Below are 27147 nucleotides of genomic sequence, written 5' to 3'. Positions count from 1 at the left end.
CAAATACGTGTGAGCGAATTGGTACTCGTACTTTCTGTGCGGGGGCGTTGGTAGACGCATTGTATTCACCCGGTGTTAAGAGACGTATGTCGTTGTTGAGCTGTCGGTGCGATCGGAAGTGTAGTGATTCAGCGGAAAAAATATTGTTAAAAATTCGGTTTTACAACCGTCCTGCTCTAGTGATAATTCAAATTTTCTGACTCTGTCAGTTTCATTAAAAGTGTTGTTGGGGAATCCATTAAGACTTCCTAATACGCGAATATTGTGAGTGAGTGGACATTGGAACAGTTGTGACAAGTGCGTGGCTTTGGTTTATCGAGTGTCTCATTGTTTTGATTTTGGTTGCTTGGATTTACCCTTTTGGTGCTGACTCGGATTGCCCTTGGATATCAGGTTAGTGGTTTTTATTTTTGTTTTTGGTGTTTGTGGTTATGCCTCCCAAGGCAAAACCAAAGAAGGCTGGAGCAGTGGCTGCATCCAGTGACCCACTTGCTGGCGAGCTGACGGAAACGTCAGACGTTGAGCAGGCACGTGGTGGTGCCAGTGGGTCGGCGATACGGCCGGTTGTGACGTCGGTGGAGTTGTTGGCTCCTCCCCCTGCTACTAGGAGGTTGCGCCACACTGAGACGGAGGATAGCTCTGGTGACGGTGGTGATGCAGGGAAGAGGCCGAAGGTGGGCACGCCGACGAAGAAGTCGCCTACAAAAGGGGGTGCAGGGACGCTGCCTGCTGCAGTGTCCCCTGCTGATGTGTCGGCAATGAATGTGGACGAGGTGGCCGAGTGTGCTGCTGCTGTGAAGGGCAGACCGGACGTGGGTGACGCAGGAGAGAGTGCGACGTCAGCTGGAGCTGGGGGAGAGAGTCGTCCGCGAGAGAGCAGGCCTCGATTTAAGAGACCTGTGGTTAGAGCTGTTGGTGAAGTGACGATTGGAGAGTCAGTGTGATGTTGCGACGACAAGAGAAGTGATTAGAGTGTCGAGCAGGTATGAGGAGCTGTTAATGCGTGCTATGGCGGAGAATGACAGATTGAAGGGGAGAATTGAGGCGTATGAAAGATGTCGTGTGCAGGTGTGATTGCTGCGACAGGGGGGCCTGTTTGGCAGACCTTGCCTGTGGCTGCCCCTGCTCTTGCGCCTGTTATGGCGCCCCCTGCTGTTGCTGCTGCTGGTGCACCTGTAGTACCTGTGCAAAAGCCAGTTGAGACGTGGTCTGTGGTGGTAAGACCGAAGAAGAAGGGTCCTTCTGGCACAGAGGTGGTGAAGAAGGTGATGGAGGAGGTGGCTCCTACTTTGAATGTCCGGGTACATGATGTTAAGCCCATCAAGGATGGTGGTGCTGTCATCCGGACTCCGTCCGTGGCTGAGCGGGAGAAAATTGCCGCGAACGAGAAGTTTGCAGAGTGTGATATGGAGGTGTCCATAAATGACAAGTTGGGACCGAGGATAGTGGTGCAGCGGGTGTTGTCCTGTATTCCTGTGGACGAATTTATGGAGTAGCTTTATGACATGAATTTCAAGTCGATTATAACTCAGGCGGTATACACCAGGAGTGTTCGGATGGTAACTGCTTCCTGGCAGGCTGGTGGGAATCAGGGTGATAAATTCAACCTGGTCCTTGAGTGCACTGAGCGGGTTGCGGAGAAGTTGTGTAGAGGGGGTGTCTACATCAGATGGCACCGTTTTATAGCTCGTCGCCAGGATGTGGTTGCTTCTTGCTACCGCTGTTTGTCGTTCGACCACAGGGTAAGAGATTGTCGTATGGAATCGGATGTTTGCCGTAGGTGTGGTGGCACTGGTCACATTTCGTCCCTGTGCCCCAACCCTATTAACTGTCGGAATTGTGCGTATAGGGGTCTTCCAGCTGGGCATCTGATGATGTCTCTGGAGTGCCCAGTTTTGGCAGGATTGGTGGCCAGGGCGAATGCTCGACATTAAGATGATTAGAGTCCTACAATATAATTGTCAGGGCTCGGCGAGTGTGACTCAGGAGCTGGGCCATGCTATGTTGAATATGGGCGCTTCCATTGCACTGCTGCAAGAGCCTTATTGTAGGGATGGCTGTGTGAGGGGGTTGCCGGGGGGTATGCGGGTCTTTACTGACCAGAATTGTGACTCTGCTATAGCTATGGGGGACAGTGACCTTGACTGTACTGTTCTTTTAAGTAGCCAATGGGGGGTTTGTCTGTCCGTAGAATGGGCGGGGGAGGGTGTTGTTGGCTAGCATCTATTGTAGATTTAGCTTGCCCCTGGAGCCTTATCTTGGGTATATGGATGCGGTACTACTCCTTGAGAGTAGTTGTCCGCTAATCCTAGGTTTAGACGCTATTGCAACCTCCTCTTTGTGGTTCTCGAAGATGACCAGCAACACATCCGGCCATCAGAATCGCACAAGAGGAGATTTGCTAAGTGAATGGGTGTTAGCGAGGGGCCTGGTTTTTTTAAATGAGCCCTCGGATCTGTATACCTTTGATGGTCCATCCGGAGTAAGCGACATTGACGTGACGGTTGCAAATGGGGCAGCAATGACGGCTTACCAGTTTAGTTGGCAGATTAGTGAAGACTGGGGTATTGGTGACCATAGGCTCATTGAGATTATGGTCACGCCACGGGGACGGACGAGGGCGACTAATCGTTTCCGGGGTTGGATGGAACGAGACGTGAACTGGGACCATTATGCGAACTGTGTCAGGGAGGCAGCTATGCCATTAGCGGACTTCAGGGCACTGACGTTAGATGACCAGGTCAGCAAGTTGGATGAGTGGATGAGAAGCGTCAATGACGTACTCCTTGGCAGATGCCGTCAGGTGAAGCCAAGTAAGGTCAAATGGTGGACCCGTGAGCTGGGTCGGATGCGGAGGGGAGTTGCGCGCCTGAGGAAGCGTTTCCAAAGGGCAAGACGAACCAATGCGGAAGATCTGGCTCAGCGTAAAGCCGAGTTCCTTGCTGCTCTTAGGACGTACAAGGACGAGCTATCTAGGAGTAAAGAAGACGATTGGAGGAGATTTATACAGGACAACAGGGATGATCCCTGGGGTAAGGTATACCGTGTGTGCCGACACGGTGGGTCTAAGCGTCAGGTTGACCTACAGGCGTTGCGTCTTGGCTCCACGTCGACGGCCTCGGGGTGGGCGGGAAACGTAGGGATTTTGCTGGGGTCTTTCTTCCCAAGGTCGGAGTCTCAATCATCTCCCCCGCTTGTGTGGGAGTTGGTTGAGCCTCCGGACTTGGAGCGTAATGAAGTTGCGGACAGTATCTGCCGGATTAGGAGTAGAAAATCGCCAGGTATCGACGGTATGACCGGAAGGATGTATAAAGCCATCTGGAAGGTCATGCCTGAGTATATTGAGTCCGTTCTTGGTGGTTGCATTAACCAGGGGTACTTCCCGCGTGCGTGGAAGGAAGCTCGCGTCGTAGTGCTCCTCAAGTCGCCTGATCGGGTAAGGAGTAATCCTCGCTCGTATCGGGGCATAAGCCTTCTCCCAGTGCTTGGAAAAGTGCTGGAGAGGATTATGGTGGCAAGGCTTGGGGAGTGCCGCGGCGTGAGTCCTTCACCGCATCAGTTCGGCTTTGTCGAGGGTAAAGGTACTGTGGACGCGTGGATGCATGTGCAGAACAGTCTGAGCGGGTCAAGTGCCAAATATGTCTTAGGCATATTTGTCGACTTCAAAGGCGCATTTGACTTCCTTTCATGGGATAGCGTGCTCGCAAAGCTGTCTGAGATCGGGTGTCGGGAGCTTCTTCTCTGGTCCAGTTATTTCAGTGGACGAAGGGCTTATGTCGTGGGAGCCAATGAGACGGTCTGGACAGATGTGGAGCGAGGCTGCCCTCAGGGGTCTATCTGTGGTCCATTTATTTGGAACCTCATGATGGATTCTCTGCTGCGGGAGTTAGCGACCACTTTCAAGATCTGTGCGTATGCTGATGATCTCCTCATCATGATTGAAGGTGAGGCTCGTGCCGAACTGGAACGTCGTGCTGAGGAGGCCATGGGTATCGTGGGGGTCTGGAGTGACCGAGTGGGTGTTGAGGTGTCAAAGGAGAAGACTGAGCTAATGCTGCTGAAAGGCAGATTAGCACACAGTCGACCTCCCCACGTTCGATTTGGTGACCACGGCATACGGTATGTCAAGCAGGTCAAGTACCTTGGGATAACTATGGCCGAGAGAATCAATTTCCTGCCGCACTTCGATCGTTTGAAGGACAAGTTGACTGCTGTAGCTGGAATGGTCAGAAGGGTCTTGCGGACCGACTGGGGTTTGAGCAGACGTTCCGTGCGCACCATATATGGTGGACTCTTTGTTGCCTGTGCAACATATGGGGCGCCTGTATGGTGTGCTGCAGCAGAATCTGTTGTTGGACGTAAGAAGCTCTTGTCGTGTCAACGTGTGGTCATGTTAGCATGCCTGCCAGTGCCTGTGTCCACGGACGCAATGCAGGTGCTACTTGGCGCCCTGCCCTTTGATCTGGAAGCGAGATGTAGGACTGTTATGTACAAGCTGAAGCGTGGCTTGCAACTGTCCGAGGATGATTGGCTCGGGCCTTCTGATATGGTGGATGGGGATGTTAGGCGGCGCAGTGCAATCCTTGGGAGCGTGCTGCTGTTAGGTGGCGGACTAGGTGGACGGACAGTGACAAAGGGCGGGTGACGTACGAATTTATTCGTGACGCAACGTTCGTACTGGACCGCCCAGACTTCAGCTTTAGCATGAGTCTGGGATTCTTACTGACGGGGCATGGCTCTCTAAATGCATTTTTATATGCAAGAGGCCTGTCCAGGACAGATTTATGTGGGTGTGGGATGACTGAGGACTGGAGGCATATACTGACGGAATGTCCTTACTATGATGACATTAGAGTTTTAGTCAATATGGGTATAACGTATGGAGGGTCGGGGTGGGATTTCAGTAGGGCACTTGGAGACAGTCGGACCTTTAGTTGTTTAAGTAGGTATGCACGTGAAGTGTTTGATAGGAGAAGGACTAGACTTAGTGGAGGTAACTCCTCCACATAGTCATCTCTACAGTTGGGCGTGTTGTGTTGGAGGAGGAGGAGGTTGGAGAAGTTGAGTGGTGCGGCGTCGTGTTTCTCTGGTGTGGATGTCATGTCGGTCATCCGTGAAGGTGGCTTCGTCTATTGTTTGTGTTGTGTTGTCCGTTGCCGCGGTCCTTGTGGGCCCTTTGTGCAGTCCGTGAGGGCAGCATGTTAATTGTTTGTGGTCCTGTGTTGTTTGTTAATTTCCGCTGGCTTATTTGGAGGAGGTCACCAGTCCGGGACTGTTTGGAGTCCAACTGGTAGTGGTCATTGGCCACGAAGCTTGACCGGAGGCTATATTCTGGTACCGCGGGTGCCAGGTGCCCCCAGATCCTCGGATCTGGCCTGGCAGTTGGTGTTGGCCCCCTTGTGGGAGCATCGCGGTGGCTGTGGTTTGGACCCAAATCGCGGGTAGAGTTTCGGCTCGAATGTGGAGTTGCATGGCAACTGGGTGCCTGACCCATAGAAAGGCAGGAGTTTAGATAGGCTCCGCTCCTAACCAAGGTGGCGATCACGTCCAAATACGTGTGAGCGAATTGGTACTCGTACTTTCTGTGCGGGGGCGTTGGTAGACGCATTGTATTCACCCGGTGTTAAGAGCACTGTGGGGTAGACCGTATGGTAGGAACCCACATAAAACACCACGACGTATGGTATTTGTCACCGGGCCACCAGTCCCGGCTCCGTTTGGGGACCAACTGGTAGTAGCCTTTATGGGTACGAGGTCGTACCAGAGACTTAATTCTGGGACCACGGGTGCCACCAAGCCCCCTGGTCCTTGTAGCACTTTCCTTCGGGAATGCAGTCTCGGACTGGGGCCGGTAGTTGGTGCGGCCCTTCGGGGAGTATCGTGGTGGCTGTGGTTGCCTAAAATCGCGGGAAGAGTTTTAGAACTCGAATGGGGTAGCATTCTCTACCGGCTGTCTGCGCCATAAACCAAGGTGGTGTACAGGGCCAAACACCTGAACGCAATTGGTACCTCACTACGGTGCAAGGGGCTCTGATTGGTCGCTTGTAACCAGTCCAGTGTTGTGAGGACACCGTGGGGTTAGGCTGAAAGGCAGGTACCCACGTTAATCACACCACGTTCTGTCCGTATTTGTCAGTGCGAATTGAGCTGTCGGTGCGATCGGACGTGTTTGTAACTCAGCGGAAAAATTTATTTAAAATTCGGTTTTACAAAAACAACGATTTTTGTCGTCCTGCTCTAATTTGATTTTCAAATTTTCTGACTCTGTCAGATACATTAAAAGTGTTGTTGGGGGATCCATTTAGATTTCCCAATACGCGAATACAGTGTGTGCTAGTAGATCTTGTGGACATTGGAACAGTTGAGACAAGTGCGTGGTTTTTGGATACTCGAGAGTTTTTTGTTTTGATTAGTTTGCTTCAGAATACCCTTGATAGTGACGCGGATTTGTGCCTGGACATCGGTAAGTGGTTTTATTAATATTAATTGGTTGCTGGAATGCCTCCTAAGGTGGCTGCGCCTACTAAGGCGAAGCCGAAAAAGGCAAGTGGGACGGAGGTTGGGGGATCCAACGATCCTCTGGCTGGGGAATCCACTGATGATGTGGAGATGGCTGGCCGTGATAGCAGTGTTGAGGCTGGTAGTCGTGCTGCAGCAGCGAAGAAGTTTTTGTCTCCTCCTCCTGCAACCAGGAGGTTGAGGCGTACGGAGAGTGAGGGGGGTTCTGATGGAAGAGAGGAAGGAAAGAGAGCGAAATTGTGTACGCCAGTAAAGGGTGCTCCTCATCATGATTGAAGGTGAGACTCGTGTTGAACTGGAACGTCGTGCTGAGGAGGCCATGGGTATCCTCATCATGATTGAAGGTGAGACTCGTGTTGAACTGGAACGTCGTGCTGAGGAGGCCATGGGTATCGTAGGGATCTGGAGTGACCGAGTGGGTGTTGAGGTGTCTAGGGAGAAGACTGAGCTAATGCTGCTGAAAGGCAGATTAGCGCACAGTCGACCTCCCCACGTTCGATTTGGTGACCACGGCATACGGTATGTCAAGCAGGTCAAGTACCTTTGGATAACGATGGCCGAGAGAATGAATTTCCTGCCGCACTTTGATCGTTTGAAGGACATGTTAACTGCTGTAGCCGGTATGGTTAGAAGGGTCTTGCGGACCGACTGGGGTTTGAGCAGACGTTCCGTGCGCACCATATATGGTGTACTCTTTGTTGTCTGTGCAACATAAGGGGCGCCTGTATGGTGTGATGCAGCAGAATCTGTTGTTGGGCGTAGGAAGCTCTTGTCGTGTCAACGAGTGGTCATGTTAGCATGTCTGCCAGTGTGTCGCACTGTGTCCACGGACGCAATGCAGGTGCTACTTGGCGCCCTGCCCTTTGACCTGGAAGCGAGATGTAGGACTGTTCTGTACAAGCTGAAGCGTGGCTTGCAACTGTCTGAGGATGATTGGCTCGGGCCTTCTGATCTGGTGGATGGGAATATTAGGCGGCGCAGTGCAATCCTTCGGGAGCGTGCTGCTGTTAGGTGGCGGACTAGGTGGACGGACAGTGACAAAGGGCGGGTGACGTACGAATTTATTCGTGACGCAAAGGGCTGGTGGAAAGGATGGTAGTGGCTCCAATGATCCACTTGCCGGCGATTTGACGGAGACGTTGGCGAGGTGCGTGAGAGTGCCAGTGGGTCGGGGAGGCGATGATAATGTTGCTTCGGTATCTTCGGCTGTGCAGAGTGTGCCGCGTGTTGTGGGTGGTGGTGGAAATGTGACGTCTGAAGGTTGTGAAGGTGGTGAGAGTCGTCCACGTGAGAGTCGGTCTCGTTTTAAGAGACCTACTCTTAGATCGGTTGGAGGAGTCACGGTTGGGGAGCTTAAGAGTGTGACGGATTCGCTCTTAGATCTCCTTTGTGAGAGTCAAATTGTGGTCCCCAACAAGGGAAATAATAAGGTTGACGGGGAGGTATGAAGAAATGATAATGAGAGCTATTGTGGAAAATGAGCGTTTGAAGGGAAAAATTGATGCCTATGAGAGGATGTCATCTGCAGGTGTGGCAGTGCCGTCTGTGGGGCCTCCTAAGCAGGCTGGGCCGGCGATGGCGCCCCCTGCTGTGCCGTTGACTGGTGCGCCTGCTGTGAGTGCTCAGAACCCGGTGGAAACATGGTCGGTGGTAGTGAGGCCGACAAGGAGGCCCTTCAGGGCAGGAGGTGGTGAAGAAGGTTATGGAGGAAGTTGGTCCAACATTGAGTGTTAGAGTACATGATGTGAAACCCATTAAGGATGGTGGTGCAGTCATTAGGACTCCGTCTGTGGCAGAGCGTGAGAAGATAGCTGCGAATACCAAATTCGCTGAGTTTGGGCTGGAGGTCAGCGTAAACGACAAATTGGGGCCGAGAGTTGTAGTGCAGCGTGTTCTAGCGTGTATACATGTGGATGAGTTCATGGAACAGCTGTATGCAATGAACTTCAAGTCAATTATGACAATGGAGGCGTATAAGAGGAGTGTCCGCTTAGTGACTGCTCCGTGGACGACAGTTGGAGATTTGGGTGTTAAATTTCATCTAGTCTTGGAGTGCATTGAGCGAGCGGCGGAAAAGTTGTTCAGTGAAGGGGCTTACATAAGGTGGCATCGTTTCCCGGCTCGAAGGCAGGATTTTATAGCATCATGTTATAGATGCTTGTCTTTTGATCATAGGGTGCGAGAGTGCCGAATGGAGGAGGATGTATGTCGTCGGTGTGGTGGAACTGGACATATATTGTCGCTTTGCCCGAACGCCATAAACTGCAGAAACTGTGCGTTCAGGGGCCTTCCTGCGGGGCACATGATGATGTCGATGGAGTGTCCGGTACTAGCAAATTTGGTGGCTAGGGCGAATGCCAGACACTAACATGAGGGTTGTCCAATACAACTGCCAGCGATCAACCAGTGTGATGCAGGAGTTGGGGCACGCGTTGCGTAGGATGGGTGTGGCGGTTGCGCTTTGCAGGAGCCTTACTGTAGGGATGGCTATGTGTGGGGGTTGCCGGTAGGGATGCGAGTCTTTATGGATGAAGTTTGCGACTCTGCCATTGTTGTTGTGGATGGTGAAATAGACTGTACCGTTGTGTCAAGTAGTCGATGGGGTGTTTGCTTGTCCGTTGAAGGGATAGACGGGAAGGTGTTGTTGTCCACTGTATACTGCAGATTTAGCTTGCCCCTGGAGTCTTATCTTGGGTATATGGATGCGGTACTACTCCTTGCGAGTAGTTGTCCGCTAATCCTAGGTCTAGATGCGAACGCAACCTCCTCTTTGTGGTTCTCCAAGATGACTCATTGAGGTGATGGTCACGCCACGACAACCGACGCAGGGTGTTGAGCGTTTCCATGGTTGGATGGAACGGGACGTGGATTGGATTCACTATGCGTACTGTGTCAGGGAGGCTGCTATGCCGTTGGCGGAGTTTAGGGCACTGACGATAGACGACCAGGTCAGCAAGTTGAACGAGTGGCGTCAACGACGTACTCCTTGGCAGGCGCCGTCAGGTGAAGTCAAGTAAGGTCAAATGTTGGACCCGTGAGCTGGATCTAATGGGGAGGGGAGTTGCGCGTCTGAGGAAGCGTTTCCAAAGGGCAAAGCGAACCAATGCGGAGGATCTGGCTCAGCGTAAAGCTGAGTTCCTTGCTGGCCTGAGAGCGTATAAAGATGAGTTGTCTAGAGCCAAAGAAGAGAATTGGAGAAGGTTTGTTCGGGAGAACAGGGATGACCCTTGGGGAAGTGCGTGCCGGCATGGTAGTTCAAGGTTTCAAGTGAATGTCAAGTGCATTTGCCATGGGTACTTCCCATGTGAATGGAAGCAAGCTCGTGTTGTAGTGCTCCTCAAGTCTCCTGATCGTGTGAGGAGTAATCCTCGCTCGTATCGGGGCATAAGCCTTCTTCCGGTACTTGGAAAAGTGCTGGAGAGGATTATGGTGGCAAGGCTTAGGGAGTGCTACAGTGAGGGTTCGTCTCCATATCAGTTTGGCTTTGTCGAGGGTAGAAGTACGGTGGACGCGTGGATGCATGTGCGAAACAGCCTGAGCGGGTCAAATGCCAAATATGTGTTAGGCATATTTGTGGATGTTAAGGGCGCATTTGACTACTTTTCATGGGATAGCGTGCTTGCTAAGCTGTCTGAGATCAGGTGTCGGGAGTTTTTACTCTGGTCAAGTTATGTCAGTGGTAGAAGGGCTTGTGTCATGGGAGCCAATGAGACGGTCTGGGCAGATGTGGAGCGAGGCTGCCCTCAGGGGTCCATCTGTGGTCCATTTATTTGGAACCTTATGATGGATCCTCTGCTGCGGGAGTAAGCGACCACTTTCAAGGTCTGTGCGTATGCTGATGATCTGCTCATCATGATTGAAGGTGAGTCCCGTGTGGAGTTGGAGCCTCGTGGTGAGCAGGCCATGAGTATCGTAGGAACCTGGAGTGAACGAGTGGGAGTTGAGGTATCTAGGGAGAAGACTGAGCTAATGTTGTTGAGAGGAAACTTGGCGCGCAGTCGTCCTCCCCACGTTCGATTTGGTAACTATGTCATACGGTATGTCAGGCAGGTCAAGTACCTTGGAATAACTATGACCGAGAGAATGAACTTCTTGCCACACTTGGATCGTTTGAAGGACAAGTTGACAACTGTTGCTGGTATGGTCAGAGGGGTCTTGCGGGCCGACTGGGGTTTGAGCAGACGTTCTGTTCGTACTATATACTATATATGGTGGCCTTTTTGTTGCTTGTGCAACATATGGTGCGCCTGTATGGTGTGTGGCAGCTGAGTCCGCTGCTGGACAGAGAAAGCTCTTGTCGTACCAACGTGTGGTCATGTTAGCATGTCTGCCTGTCTGTCGAACTGTTTCTACGGATACTATGCAGGTGTTACTTGGCGCCCTGCCCTTTGACCTGGAGGCAAGATGTAGGGCAGTTTTGTACAAGCTGAAGCGTGGATTGCAACTGACTGAGGATGATTGGCTTGGGCCTTCTGATCTGGTGGATGGAGAGCTCAGCCGGCGTAGTGCAATCCTTCGGGAGCGTGCTGCTGATAGGTGGAGGAATAGGTGGGCTAGCAGTGCTAATGGAAGGGTAACGTACGAGTTTCGTTAATTGTTTGTGTTGTGTCGTCTGTTGCCGCGGTCCCTGTGGACCCTTTGTGCAGTTCGTGAGGACAGCATGTTAATTGTTTGTGGTCCTGTCTTGTGTGTTTATTTTGCTGACAAAATTTTTGGAGGTCACCAGTCCGGGGCTGTTTGGAGCCCAACTGGTAGTTGTCACTGACTACGAAGTCTGACCGGAGGCTATATTCTGGTACCGCGGGTGCCAGGTGCCCCTTGATCTTCGGATTCAGCCTGGCAGTTGGTGTTGGCCCCCTTGTGGGAGCATCGCGGTGGCTGTGGTTTAGACCCAAATCGCGGGTAGAGCTTTGCTCGAGTGTGGAGTTGCACTATCAACCGTGTGCCTGACCCAAAGAAAGGTAGGAGTTTAGATAGGCTCCGCTCCTAACCAAGGAGGCGAGCGCGTCCAAATACGTGTGAGCGGATTTGGTACTCGTACAATTGTGCGGGGGCGTTGGTAGACGCATAGTATTCACCCGGTGTTAAGAGCACTGTGAGGTAGACCATTTGGTAGGTACTCACATTAAGCACCACGACGTATGTCCGTATTTGAACTTGCCGTTTGAACGTTGACGTGGTCCGACGTGTTTTAGAGTAGCTTAGCGAAAAATTATTAAATTCGGGTGAAATAAAACAACAACGATATTAGCTGTCTCGTTCAGTGCAAAAATTAAAATTTTCTGACTCTGTCAGTCTTGTAAAAATGTTGTTGGGGATTCTTTTTGATTTTTCCCAATACGTGAATACCTTGTGGAAAGTGGTTGTGGTCAGTGGAATCCGTTGAGAAAAGTGCGTGCATTTGGACATTGAGTTTTTGGTTTGGTTTTTGGAATAGACAAATTGATACCCCTGGTTGTGACTGGTTTTTGTGCCTGGCTTGGTGAGTTCCTTTCCTCATTATTATTAGTTGTTAATGGTGATGCCTCCCAAGGGAGTGCCTCCTAAGACGAAGCCCAAAAGGCCTGGAGCTAAAGTTGGTGACGGTGGCTTTAATGATCCACTTGCTGGCGATCTGACGGAGACGTCAGACGTTGAGCGGACGCGTGAGAGTGCCAGTGGGTCGGAGAGTCGTCCGGCGTTGACTGCGGCTGAGTTGTTGGCTCCTCCTCCACCGACGAGGAGGTTGCGTCACACGGAGACGGAGGGTAGTTCTGGTGACGGTGGGGAGGATGGAAAGAGAGCTAAGTTGGGGACGCCAACTAAGAGAGGGCCAACGAGTACGGTTCCTGTAGCAATGAATGTCGATAAGGTGAGTGCTGCTGCCCCGGTGGCTGAGAGCGTACCGATTGTTGTTGATGATGGTGAGAGTGAATTGACAGTGGGCGCTGATGGCGTTGCAGGACGCACTCGTGAGAGTGGGTCTCGTGCCAAGAGGCCTACCCTAGGTCTCTTGGTGGTGTTACGGTTGGCGAATTAAAGAGTGTCACTGATAGTCTCTTAGACCTTGTATTCACATACAAGGTGAGATTTCCAGAGAGGCGACGAAGGAAATCGCAGGGAGATATGAGGAGATGTTCATGAGAGCGACGATGGAGAATGAGAGGTTTAATGGGAGGTTAGCGGCCTATGAAAAGGTGACGGCTGGAGGGGTGGCTCGTACTGCAGTGGGGCCTTCTGGGCAGGTTATGGCAGCTCCGTCTACTGTGGCTGTTATGGCGCCCCCTGCTACACCGGTTGCAAGTGCGCCTGTCTCGAAACCAGTGGAGACATGGTCCGTTGTGGCAAAAAGGTGCTACTGGTAAGGATGTAGTGCAAAAAGTTATGAAGGAGGTTGGGCCGATACTAAATGTGAGGGTGCATGATGTCAGACCAATACAGGACGGCGGTGCTGTCATACGTACGCCGTCTGTGGCAGAAAGGGAGAAGATTGCCGCCAATGAGAAATTTGCCGAAGTTGGTCTGGACGAGAAGCTGGTGCCGAAGGTAACAGTCCAGCGGGTGCATGTCAGCCTCACCTTAGACGATTTCATGGAGCAGATGTACCTGTTGAACTTGATGACACCGGAGGTCTTCAAGAGAAGTGTGCGCATGGTGTCAATGCCTTGAAAGCATGAGCCGGGTAGTGAAGGGACGGTGAATGTTGTTTTGGAGTGTACAGCAGTTCTGCAGTGATGGTGTCTACATACACTGGCACAGGTTCATCGCGCGGAGACAGGAGTTGGTTCCGTATTGTTTTAGGTGCCTGAGCTTTGACCATCGTGTGCGCGATTGTAGGCTGCAGGAGGATGTATGTAGGCATTGTGGTGGTTCTGGGCACTTTTCTACTGCGTGTCCGAACCCTATAAATTGCAGAAATTGTGCTTACAGGGGTCGACCGGCTGGACACCTCATGATGTCCCTGGACTGCCCTCTATATGCGGCTTTGGTTGCTAGGGCGGAAGCTCGGCATAAAGATGGATTGTAAAAGCCAACTTAATTGTTGGGGGTTCCAGGCTGTTATGGCTGATTTAGGTGTTGCGATGCGTCACATGGGCTGTAAATATGCATTAGTTCAGGAGCCGTATTCGAACTTTGGTCGAATTTTGGGCCTACCTGCAGAATTACACGAAAGCGGTTCCACGGGCCGAATGCGGGAAATATCACCGGATTTCACCAAAACAATGGATGATTTAATGTTTGTGGGTTCCAATATTATGAAAATAAGTTCAAAAGCCAAAATATCCCTTCATTTTGTTAAAGAAATAAAAAAATCTTGCATTTGGCAAACTTGTAAACTTTATTTTTACGCGTCAAATTTTGGGTTATTTTTGTAATCTTCATTTATTCCCTAATGAAACGTTGGAATGACTTAATATTTTCTGGATTTTAATTCACCACTAAAAAAGTTACATTTATATTTTATACGTATAATATCTCTATGTCGGTGTAATAATGCAATCAAAAAAATGTTGAGAGGTGTACAGTTTATTTTGACGCTCTCTGTATATAGGTAGGTACATATTACCTATGGATTAATAGGTAATATGTATTACGTTATGTGTATTACGTTATAATTTGTTTCTTGTTAAAAAATGAATAAAGTGCAAAAAAGAATCAATTATTTCACTTGTAGAAAAAATAAATGGTTCACTTTAGGAACATATAGCGTCAGTGGGTAATAGGTACCATAGTATTAAGGTGAATCGCATCTGCAATAAATTCAATTGCAAAATATGTTTGGTGGTACCTACCTGAAAATAATGCAATTTATTAGGAGCAATTATTTAAGTAAATAAAGTGTATGCATGAATTACAATAACAACATTATATCCCACCAATGCTTTGTTTACATATACGAAATCCACTCGATTTCAACTGTCAATTCCTTTGTGTATACGTCAAATGAAAACTCATCTGAAATCAATTGGATTTCATTTGACGTTTAAGCAACGGATTTGACAGTTAAAATCGAGTGGATTTCGTAAATGAAAACTTACTACAACATTGACAAAAAGAAAATCCAAGTTTTCTCCCGATTACGTATGGGTCACACCATATTAACACATGGACACCTAATAAATAGGAATATTGACAACAGATGCCCAAAATGTAGCGAAACGGTCAGCATCAAACATATTCCCGAAACATGCAGATATCTATCTCACCAACAACGAACCATTCTAAAAATCAAGGACCGGAAATACTTAAAAATATTAACATCCAAAATATAAATTGTATATTTCAATATATTAAGCAAAATAATTTAATTTTTTGAAAATTGTACGAACAAAATATATCAGCTGATGGCCTTTGTAGCTAATGCTGAATCTTCTTGTATATTAGTCTTATATTTACTATAAGCCTAATTATGAACAAAAAAAAAAAATAAATAAAATAAAAGCAAAATGTGGATAAAAATATTTAAATACTACGTCCGCTCAAGATGAAAAAATGTTTAAAAACGTGGACCTATTTTGACATTTTTTTTGTAAAAATATTTCTAACTCGTAAAAACACGTTTTATTTCAATTTTAGCTAAATCGGTTGACTGCTGTATATAAGATCCCAAAATTCATAAATTTTTACAAAAATGTAAGAAATTTTCAAAGTATTGCCTTTTTGATATGATGAAAAGTGCAGCGTATAAAAGAGAGGATATTTAGTTTGAAGAGGATGATGAGGTATGAATGCGGTTGCTTAATTCCACCTGAAATTAGTGGGTCGATTCCGTATTGCGACACTAGTCGTGTCGCGTTGTCAGTCGTCTCAGCGACAAAATTTAAAAGTTGTATTAAATAAAGTGGGTGCCACCGTGGTGCAATGGTATGCACACCCGCCTTGCACACATAAGGTCGTGGGTTCGATTCCCCGGCCAGGCAACATCAAAACACTTTTCAACGGTGGCAAAATACCCCTCAGTAATGTTGGCGACATTTCCTGAGTATTTCGGCCATGAAAAACTTCTCTACAAAAGTGGTGTCTTAGACACGCCGTTCGGACTCGGCGATAAAGTGTATGTTCCATATCATTGAGCTAATATGAATCGGGGTGCACTCATTGATATGAGAGAAGTCTCCCTTGTCCCGTATGGGATGTTTGTGGAACAATTATATATATATATATATATATATATATATATATATATATATATATATATATATATATATATATATTATTACGTAAAGCGATAGAAAATAATCGCCGATAACAAGTTATCGGCTATGTAGCGAATCCTGAATAATGAATAAATGAGAAAAAAATATCAGAACAAATTGTAAACAAAAACAATCTTTTTCTAAAATTATAAACTCAGTGGAACCATTTTGATAGAGGAAATATACTTAACGTAGCATCTATAAGAAGACATTGTGAGTAAATGTTTTGTTTCCAACAATCATCGAAATAATTGTTTATAATTTATGTTTAAATGCTATTTTCGGCTTCCAAAAGACGCTGTTCTTTACATAGTAGAGGCATTAAAAAATTAATTTGAAAAAGCCTCCTTAAATTGTGTGCCGCTTAACGGTTTTTTTTTTTTTTTTTGCAAAAAAAGTTTTCAAAGATCCCCATGGCTATGACTTTTACCTCGGCATGGCTCAACCCACATTGTCAGTGGTATTTGTGAAGTGTTGCAGTCAATAGAGAAAAAATTGTGTAAACGTTGGTGTAGTTGCGGTATTTTTATTATTAGCTAAATTTCTCTTTATTGTAGCTTTAAAAGGAATCCACACTATGCGCCATTCATCTGGTGAACCACAACTATTAAAATTGTTCCGCAACATCCTTCCATACGTCTTTAAAAGTGGCCTTAGTTTCGCCAAAAAGCATGACTCCACGAGCTACGTTTGGGTGGGCTTCCTTTTCAACCAGCATTTCAAATTGCTGTTTTGAAGTAATTTTTGCCATTATAAGTACTCAAACACCAAAAACGTATATAAAATTAAACAAATTCACTTAAAATAAATGAAAATGTTTTTATATAATAAATGTTTTTATTCACTTGTAAATATACACGGGCGACTTTTGCCATACGTAATGTAATGGGTCGATTCCGTATTGCGACGCGAGTCATGTCGCGTCGTCAATCGTCTCTGCGACAAAATTAAAAAAATGTACTACGTAAAGCGATAGAAAATAATTATCAATATCGGTGATGTAGCGGAGCGATTTTTGTTTTGATTTGAATAAATTAGAAAAAAATGTCAGAACAAGTTGTACACAAAAATTATAGTTTTCTAAAATAATAAGCTCAGTGGAACTATTTTTTGATGATAGTGAAGAAAATATAGTTAACGTAGCATATATCAGGCGATACTTAAAGCTGGGTACACATTGTCAGTTTTGAATGACAGCTTTGTTGTTGCTTGCTAGTGTGGCCGTTCATTTCTGTCATTCACAAAATATTTTGGGGTTGCTGGACGGTTGGACAGTTATCGATAATTGCGAAAAATCGTCATTTAAAACTGGCAATGTGTACTGCACTTAAAGCGGGGTACACACGATCAGAAATTGACGTCGTCGGGCGACTTTTGCCATACGTAATGGAAAAATTGCAACTGGAAACGCGACACGACTCGCGTCGCAATACGGAATCGACCCATAGATCTCTTCCAATAACACCACGGAAAAATAGAGCTAGACCCACCTTTCTTACATCGACTGCTCTTCGCATTGCGAATCGATTTAGCCCCATTTGTTCGTCGTCCGTCCATCTAATTTTAGTGATAATGAAATTGAAATTTTGCGTAGTATCAAAATAAGCAGTCCATTTTTATCTGGGGAAAAACTCTTCGTGTTTGTATGAAAAATTATAAAATTGGACAAAATAAATTCAATTTTCTTCTAAATGTATGTATATGTCACCGTTTTCTGTATTTGATTCTTTTTTAATAATAAAACGTAAGCAAAGGCAATAATTGCGCATAAAATTATCACGGATCAACATTTTTTTTGGAAAGGGATACTAAAATGTTTTGCTTGATGATTTTTTATAATTTTATTTAAAAAATTGAAAATCCATTAAAAGTGACTTTCTTTTTGCAAAACAAAAATACTATACTAAATAATAAGATTTTCGAAATTCACCAAATCGATCGAAATCTGAAGAAGCTAAAACAAAAACGATCGAAATGAAATTACGGAATTGAAACCATTCCGATCGGAATCTGTGACATGTTTGTATGTCCTATGGAAAATTCGAAGAACTGGAGCAACCACATCAACACAATCTGGACTAATTTAGCGATGAAAGTATTCTCAAAACTTAGACTAAAAACATAAAAGTTTCACGAAATGTAAAGCCAGTTGTTTCATGGTTAGTGTTTTTCTTCGACTTCATCGAAAAAAAAATGTTAATATGTATGATATAGAACATATACCGATTCACACTATATCCAATCCTAAAGAATCCATCCGTCTAATACAATTTTCCAAAAAATAAATAACGAATTTTAGGAAAAAAATAGAATGTTTAATCAAAAAAAAATGTTTAATAAGTTTAACAAAATATACATACATACATAAATGATAGAATGTCTATAAATCGGTATTCACACGGTGGCTGTATTTCATGAACAATTCACCCACTAAAAATTGGTTGTGAAACATTTCGCCGTATAACTACCGAATAACAATACAATAATAGGAATGTCAAAATATCTGTCCATATGTCCACCTGCGTACTTTCCCAGTATAATTCAATCGTTAACAGTTTAAAATGCATAACAGATATTCAGTAGTATACAAAGTGTTGCAAAATGTCATGTACGAAGGTAGACATAGGGACCTTTTCAGATCTGTGGCAAAAAATACTTACACTAGTCGTTCACATAGAGGTTAGCCGTTTCATTTTCTTAAAACTTATCATTGGTTTAAATAATGCCATTAAATTAATACAAAGTAAATAAATAAGCGTATTAGTAAGTAGCCTCGATTATATAATATATTAATGTTTATGCTTATAGATAATGAGTTATAATTTATGGAAATACTAAAGTATCATTTTTATGATTTCAGCACATGCGGAGAAAAAACTATGGCACGCAATCAATATGTATTCAAATGTTCCATGGATGACACTGTAGTTTCAATAAGTAAATTGTAATCCAAATCGTTAAGACTAGCTTTGGCAGTAAGGAGATCCAAAAATGAATCCAATGGCGACAATTTGTCTGCGGCAATTCCTAAAAGATAATAGACATTTTATTACAATTAAAAATAATATGAACATAAATCATTTTATATCATCGACAACATACAACCTTACGGACAGAAACTAGAAACCTACCTCAACCAACCTCCATGAACAACATAAACAATCATACTAACACAAGCTAGAATTACTTTCAACAATACAATTCAAAAAACTTTAATTTTCTTACCGTGTCTTCATTTTTGGTCACAGTTTAAGAGTGATCATAAAACATAATACCAAAAGTCCTAGTGTAAGGGAAAACAGGATTATTATTAAAAGCCATATTGCCTTACACTGACGTTTTGACGATTTCCTAATAGAATCTAAATACAAAATAAGAATGCGTAACATTTAAATAAATATTATTTTCCCATATAAAGAATTATCCCTATATAAAAACATCCCTGAACATTCCAGATATGTAAGTTTTCTCTCATTTAAATAACCATTTGCTGTCAGAAATCAGAAAATGACTAAGTACTACTGTAATAAAAACAAGTAAGAAAAGTCTATAGTCGCACGGAGCCGACCATGGGATACCCTATACCACTATCCCTGGACAATCGCTCTCCACGGAACTTCTTTTCAATGATTGTGAAAATTTAATTATCAAATATCAGAGATGTAATGTATAATACTTATGACCAAAACCAAAAAGTTATCTAGCATGACAAAGACATTTTTGTAGCAGGAAAGGAAAATTTAGTTCACACAAACTAAAATGTAATGAAGCCCACTTATGTAGTACTACTACTTCCGTGGTTAACCGCTACGTTATTGAAATTTTTACCAATTTCACACAAAAGTTTCAGTCCATTTAACCCGCTAAGTCCATTTAACCCGCTTCTTCTTCATCATAAACTCAAACTTTTTTTAAAATTTTGCGGGTTATTATTTTGACCTACAGAGCCGCTACAAAATTGGTTAAAATTTTGTTTTTGGTCCATTTCATCCCCTGAACATTTCACGATCATCACCAAAAACTAATCATTTCTATTCTGGCCCAAACTCAATCCCCTTAAAAAAATTGTTATTGAAGTCCAAATTGCCTTAAGCTTGTTTACAATTTTTAATGGACGGACACACACCGCTAAATCGCTTTATCTCGTCGAGATATGAATTTTGGCATACCAAATAAGGGGTCTATGACGAATATTTCGTGATCATACATAAACTATTGGAGAGACAATATGTAGCATGGTATAAAAATGTGGTTCTCTACACAGAACCCAATATATATTAGGCAGTAGGCCCGTTATCTAGCAAACACTTTATTGCAATTTACATCAGAGGAAAGGTCAGTAGTTTTTTTCCATATGTAGGCTACTTTGCGAAATATATATGTCCTCAAGGAATTAAAATATCGACCAAAAATAAAATTTTTATATTTTTCATACAAAAGTAATGGTCCATTTCACCCGCTAAAGAATATCAGATCATCATTCAAAATTGTAGGCATCTTTTTCGACCTATACTCTTACCCGGTGCAAAATTTCGTGACTATTAAAGTATAATTACGACTTCTAGCGAGTTTATTATTACACTACAAACAAATAACGGGATATATTAGGCTGTAACTCTGTTATCTGAACATACACACCAACATAATTGGCATCAATTGAAAGGTCAAGCGTTCCACTTTCAAGTATATCTCACTTGTCCGGAATGTCACTTCCAGGAATTAAGATATAAGCTGTATATTAAAATTTTTCACAATTTTCACACAAAAGTTTTGGTCCATTTAACCCTCTAAATATTATCCGATCGCCATCTCAAATTGCAAGCTTCTCCTTTGTGATATACTCTCACCATATTTAAAATTACGCGTTTATCGGACTATTATTGAGACCTACAGAGCCGCTACAAAATTGGATAAATATTATGTTTTTGGTCCATTTCACCCGCTAAATATTTCACGATCATCACCAATAAGAATAGGGATCTATTCTGATCTGAACCCGACCTCCATACAAAATTTCGTGACGATCGGGCCATAATTTCGGCCTGGAGCGTGTTTACAATTTATAATGGACAGACGGACGTACGGACGGACTGACGGACGGACACACATCTCAAAATCGCTTTATCTCGTCGAGATATGAAAAATGGTATACCACATTGGGGGTCTCCGACGAATATTTCGCGGTGTTACATGAATTTTTACCAAAACAAACTTATAATACCCTTTTCCACATTGTGGTATAGGGTATAAAAACTCTGTGTTTTTTATGGAAGCTTTCTGTATGAGGGTTTTCCGTAGCGTAAATTCACTTTTGGAAGAAGTGGACATTCCTGACAAGTGGCTTGGGAATATCAAATATCTTCTCAAATAGTTGGATAAATACTCAACAAACCCATCAAAATAATTTGTTATCAAGAGATGAATTGAAAACTAAAACTAAATTAAGAGATTTTAAAATCAGCCGAAGTCAGTTCGAAGTCAACACTGACTAAGCGCTTAAATTTCTAAATGGGACAAAACATTAAATAGAATTTCCTAGAATGACAGAGGCTTATGGAATTTGGATCAGTAACGAGATCGACATTTGCCTTTTATGTGAAACTTGGCTAAACTCAATAGTTCCCATTAAAAATCAATACTTTGTATGTAATCGTAAGGATCGATCTAAAAAACAAGAAATAAGATTGTAAAATTCCAAGTAGACAGTGCAAATGACTCCATTGGAACTTCAAGAATCATCAATGTATGTATGTATGTCTGGCTTCCGAAAAATACCAACTCATTGCAGTTTTTAGATTTCGTCAAAATATTTCATTTTTATTTCAGAATAAACATGACACATGTTTGCTTTTTAACTGCATTAAATATGCGCAACTGTGACGATTTAAAATGCAATAAAATTATATAAAAAAACAGCACTAGCATCTAAGGTTATCGGCTAGTTTTTTTATGTTTTCATAGATACGATTTTTATGTTCTTAAAACGCCCACAAAATGTATGAAGATCGGCCCATTCGTTTTCGAATTATGGTTGGCACCGCAAAAATGTTGTACAAAAAAGGGTTTCGCATGTAGCCATTTACCACAAAACTATGCAATATTTTTAAACAACAAAAATTCCAAAAGTAATTTAAGATGTGTTCTCAGTTGAAAGGAAGATCAATTGGTATTTTCTTTGAAAAAAATCATCAAAAATGAGGTTTAGTAGTCATAAAAACTAGGCATAACCTATTCCATTGTTGATCGGTACAAAAAGTTGAGAGTGTCCGAGTTTGTAGACTAATGGTATTTTGGAAAATATGTTCAATTTGATAATATGCCTGTCTGCGTACTCGATAATATGCCTGGCTGCGTAATCGATAATAGGTTTGTCCTCGTACACGATAATTTGTAATAATTATTGCAAACGTTTCGAATTTTAACTGTTGTATAAAGGAAATCTTGCTGAAAAAATTGTTTCAGCAAAATTTAGTAAGTAATAGGGCAAACCTAATTAGAAAGACATAGAACTGTAAAGACTGGAAAAGATGCACAATGCACAAATGTTTATGAAACAAAGTATACAAACATTTTACAAACAACAGGGTATGTTAATGATAAAAACCCCATTAAAGCGCAATTCGGCTTATACAAATTGTAGGAAAGCAAAAAGTTGGACTCAGGATTGTATTCCATAGCAGTTTCCAGTTCATTGAATATGAACTTGTCGGTTAAAAACGCCTGAAATGGTTAACTACTTAACAGAATGTTCTTTTGGTATCGTAACAACAGAGCTTAACTGCATCTATTGACAAACGTTAACAATTGAGTTTTCCAATCTTTACGTATTTAAATCTTTGCTAATTATTACAAATGTTTCGAATTTTGACAGTTGTATAAAGAAAAAGTTGCTGAAGTGTTTCGGCAACATTTTTTCCAGCAACTTTTCCTTTATACAACTGTCAAAATCTGCAACATTAGTAGCAATTGCTCGGTTCCAGAACCCGCAAGATGCTACCATATTTTACTACGATAACATTTTTTCCTTTATGTTATCGAAAAATATACAAATTAGTGATTCTTTCAGTTCTGGAACAGACTAAATTAATAAAAATTATCACGTAAAAAGACACAGCTATTAGGTTTGTCCTCGTACTTACTAAATGTTGCTGAAACACTTTTTTCGGCAACTTTTCCTTTATACAGCAGAACCGTAAACCATAATAACACATTTACACTTACCACTTCGCGCATTCGTTCGATTCTGGGTGTTAATATTACATGCACTTCCCTTTCGCTGCTGTACAGGATTACCTGAAAGTATGTTTGCTGCATGTTCACGACCACGAATCATGAGACTTTCTGGATGATTCCAGTTTTTAAGTAATCGTTGAGCACGCTGTTTTGGTAATGCTGATAACAGAGACAGTTTCTTTTCTATACCTTCTTTGGAATCATCAATATCTAGAAATTCAAGATAAACGGTATTAAAATTGATTTTGCTTGGTATACATAAATAAAACACGAATACCATTGATTATTGCTTTCATGACATCGATTTGGAGTTCAAAAACAAAATTTTGAACATATTGCAGAAACATATCGAAAGTAAGAGCTCTGTAGCCAAGATATGTAAAGAATGAAGCAAAACCCTGTGGTAGAGGGAAAGCAATAGAGTCTACAGCCAAACAATAACGTTCCAGAATAAGAAAAAGAGAGTGTTGTTGGCCATTGCTCATTTGATCGCTGCAAAAAAACTTCAAGAATTAGATCATGATCAAAGTCACTGAGTCAAATAATCATATAATTACATTAACTGGAAACCTCGAAATGTTTCGTGTCTGGCATCTAAACCGGCTGCGCGACAAACTAATGAGCAAAGGGAACGGGATAAGTCCAATTGAGCTACAACATACTGCGTCGCGACAGCGTGTACATGGGCTGGAGCCTGTGATCTTTCAAAGAATGTCTCCTTGAGCCATCGAAATCCAGTGTTTGGTTTCGAAGAATTTTTAACCAGGTGTACACTAAGTTCTCGCAATGTCTTCGGAAAATTGAATTGTTCAAAATGTAATATTTTGCAAAGGTTGTTTGTTTATATCTTACCACTGACATTACATGTTCCTGCTTAGTGGCTGTGCAAGATTCTACTTCAATAAATGGCATAACTTCATTACAACTACGACGACTTGCCGAAGAAAAATCATTTACACCTCCACCACTGCTACCTGGTGTTGTTGTTTGGGGTGTTGTACATCGTGATAAAGCTTCAGGCTGATAGCAAGCTAATGAAAACATTAATTTTTCGCTAACCTGCGCAACTGTAAATCGTCTATTCACACAATTGGAATTTTCTTTCTGTCCCGCGTCATTTAGATGTTCCCACAAACGTGTCCAAATATCAGCTTTGTACGGTGACAGACGTTGTTGGGGAGATAATAACATCATACTGGTATTCCACAAGCTCTCGTGGGATATGCCCACACTTATATCAGCAACTCTGGCTTGTATTGGTTTTGATGCATCTGCTGTTGTTAACGGCAAGAACTTCGACATGCTTATTGCATCCGTTGGTAGACCACGTAGTGCTGCCGCATAACTACCAGCAACTAGAGACTCTTTAAGTAAAGCCACCGTATCTAAAGACAGTGGACGTTCCATTATTATATTTAAAAGTTCAGACAAAACATCTAGCTGATCGTTTGAAGCATGTACCAAAAAATGATGTATTATACTTAAACGATTATCGACTGATGTATCATTTCGGAATGCTTCGATAAGATGTGAACGCGGTACAGATAACGACACCAAGTCTAATGTGGCGGTATCATAGGCCATAGATCCCCACTTTCGGCATGGAACAAGATGTGTAAGAGGATTTCGATTATGAGCAGGACATACAATGTGGCAGCAAGGTTCATGAGTCAATCCAACATCCAATAGATGAACAAATAAATCTGGCTGGAAAACAAGCAAGTGATGAGGTCCATGCAAAGCAAACGTCGGCTTTAAAAGTCGTGCCTTCTCCCATGGCACTCCAGGCATTACACAGTGCACGACACATCCATGATGCAACAATGTTACTGAATAAGCAAAGTGTACATCAACTTTTCTGCCATTGACAGATGTTGCTGAAGATGCTGTTGTTGAACTTCCCGCAGATGGTGTTTCGCTTTCATCAACATTTTTAGGTTGTATAGGTTGATACAGATAATAATGACAGACAAAAAGCATACCACTGGGATCTGCCAATATTATCAAATTTAAAGAAGTATCGTGGACTCTCAATGGAATTACGTCATCCTCGTAGGTAGGATCATCGTCATCATGAAATGAGCCAGTTGGTAATTTTGGCAAATTCAATGGTATATTTAACTGAAATGGTAATTTTTAAAAATCATGTGATAGCCATACACATACGCCACCTCAATACTTACCACAGTTTCCGTAGGCAACTTGTCATTAAATTGGAAGGCGGATAATGTTGGACTCATGACATCCTCATTGTTTTCATTATCACTGTCCGATTCCATAAGAGATATGCTCTTCGCTTTTGGTTTCATATGTATATAATAAAGTGCTTGATTATCGCTATCCCATTGTGCCCAGGTGAAGTTTTTTACTAAGCACTCTGCTGTAAGAAGTGTCCCATCTAAATACCATTCAGCATCATTGGCAAAGTCCAAAGTAAGCGCTGTTGGATCCTTAGGTTTAATGATGCAATTATACTGGAAAATACCTTCAAAACACAGTGAAATAAGTATGCATGCGAATATCAATTGGAATAAATATTCTTACTTATCCCATGCGTTAATACCAAAAGTTTATCATTCCAAACTTTATCAAATCGATTTTCCGAACGCCATAAGAATTGCACCAAGACTTGTCGCTTGCTGGGTACTTTAAGCAGTGAAGTACCTTCAGCAATTGCTCCGCTTCCACGTACTTCGACTATATATGCAAAGTAGTACATTCGGACAGGCTGTGAGTTGTCCATTTCATCGTCATTTTCCTTCCAATTTCTTTTCACAATATATGCCAGAAGACTTAACGTGCTATTCACCGTGGCCTGAACAACTTCCACACATTCCTTTAGACGATATAAAACGCGTAGGGTCTTTGTACTTGGATTGAAATGGCCAATACACGTCTCCCTTGTTCCACAATCCAGCTTTTCAAATTGCCAAGAGGCCAACATAGAACCATCTTTCTCCTGTCCCAAGACACGCCATTCTAGTGACTTCTCTTTAAAATAAGATAAAACTAAAGGTTAATAATGCTCTGGAACAAGGAACAAATTGAACACTCTACCAGCTGACGGAAAAAATCTGAATTTTTTTTAAATTGTAAGTTTTTTCTAATTGGCCGGCCTTCGGTCGGGTATTTAAGACTTTCTCCTATATACAGGACAATTTAGGGCACGAAAACAACATTTTTTTAATTTAATTTTTTTGTTTCTTACTTTAACTAGGGAATTTTCGGAACTTAAGAGGCCCATATCTCGGGAAGTATGGACTTCCCCCCAACAAACTTTACATTTTTGTAATCAGGACGTAAAGATCTACTTGTGGTAAACATTTCAGATTTTTCCGCCAGCTGTTAGAGTATTCAATTTATGCCTGGAATAGTTTTTGTGGCATATATTTCCTTTACCAACAGTATTCGGAAAAAATTTAAATAATTACCACAGATAGTGCTTTTTATGCAGATCCCGTAAAACTTTTGTTGGGCAAATGTATACTTCCCGAGATATGGGCCTCTGAAGTTCCGAAAATCCCTTGTTAAAGGTCGGCGACTTAAAGAAAAAAATTAATTTAAAAGAAAATTTTGTTCCCGTTCCCGAGATTGGCTCCTGTCCATAGGAGTCGGCAAAGGAAATTTGTTCCGGTTTTGTTTTTATATATGTACCTGTGTATCCTTGGCTAGCTAATAAGCCACAAAAATTAGCAGCCAAATTTTCTTGTCTTAACATTTTACGAAGACACTTCCTCGTCTAGATTATTTTATTGTTTGTATATTTGGTGTGTATGCGTCAGAGACCTGCGCCGATCGGCTCAGGCCGCCGCTGACATTTTTCAACATTAGCCGCCGCCGCCGACAAACTGTGCTCGGCGCAGGTCTCTGGTATGCGTTTGAGCATTTGTTTATTTCTCATTTTCAATGTATATATCTTGGTTGTTGGATCCAGATGGATCTATAGATCGAAACATAAACGGGTCCATATGGATCTATAGTTCGAAGCAGGAAAGAGTTGATGGGGTTTAACATGGTATAAGTAAAGAGGTAGATTTAAATGAAGAAAATCTATAGAACCCTTGTTTTTCTTGAGTTCCTAAAACTTCAAAATAAAAGCAACAAGTGCGTTTGTTTACAATGCATTTTTGAGCATTTTATAAAAAACGCGAAAAATGAATGAAGAGTTAAGTTTTCTCCACATAATCGAGTTGTGAATATGATAAACTGATTGTTTCAA

General features: G+C 43.1%; 1 protein-coding gene across 3 annotated transcripts; it reads right to left on the bottom strand.

Annotated features, from left to right (window-relative positions):
- Positions 1 to 17988: 17988 nt before the first annotated feature.
- pigeon (gamma-secretase activating protein pigeon) lies at positions 17989 to 26868 on the bottom strand. Of its 3 annotated transcripts, none has more exons than XM_073968247.1 (9): positions 26583 to 26736; positions 25473 to 25919; positions 25112 to 25413; positions 23781 to 25049; positions 23486 to 23718; positions 23206 to 23420; positions 22917 to 23138; positions 18921 to 18978; positions 17989 to 18722 (listed from the first exon to the last, which is right to left on the bottom strand). In XM_073968247.1, the coding sequence occupies exons 1-8, from the start codon at positions 26644 to 26646 to the stop codon at positions 18938 to 18940; spliced, it is 2793 nt and encodes a 930-aa protein (XP_073824348.1). In that variant the 5' UTR covers positions 26647 to 26736; the 3' UTR covers positions 17989 to 18722; positions 18921 to 18937. The 3 variants fall into 3 exon arrangements, with proteins under 3 accessions (XP_073824348.1, XP_073824349.1, XP_073824347.1); XM_073968248.1 differs by lacking the exon at positions 18921 to 18978 and adding an exon at positions 26360 to 26469 and having other exon boundaries at positions 26583 to 26716; XM_073968246.1 differs by lacking the exon at positions 18921 to 18978 and having other exon boundaries at positions 26583 to 26868.
- Between the last annotated feature and the right edge of the window lie 279 nt (positions 26869 to 27147).

The sequence above is a fragment of the Musca autumnalis genome, unplaced genomic scaffold (genome assembly GCF_047663935.1).
Source record: "Musca autumnalis isolate F117 unplaced genomic scaffold, ASM4766393v1 scaffold_2, whole genome shotgun sequence".
In the NCBI taxonomy this organism is placed as follows: domain Eukaryota; kingdom Metazoa; phylum Arthropoda; class Insecta; order Diptera; family Muscidae; genus Musca; species Musca autumnalis.
The sequence above is the reverse complement of the archived record's forward strand: the minus strand, read 5'-3'. Positions and strand labels throughout refer to the sequence as shown.

Excerpts from the sequence above, each read along its gene's own strand:
- pigeon (XM_073968246.1), bottom strand. The coding sequence starts at position 26,646 with ATGTTAAGACAAGAAAATTTGGCTGCTAATTTTTGTGGCTTATTAGCT. Across the intron at positions 25,920-26,582 it reads AGCTAGCCAAGGATACACAG|AGAAGTCACTAGAATGGCGT; the intron begins GTACATATATAA and ends CTTATTTTAAAG. Across the intron at positions 25,050-25,111 it reads AGTTGCCTACGGAAACTGTG|TTAAATATACCATTGAATTT; the intron begins GTAAGTATTGAG and ends TTACCATTTCAG.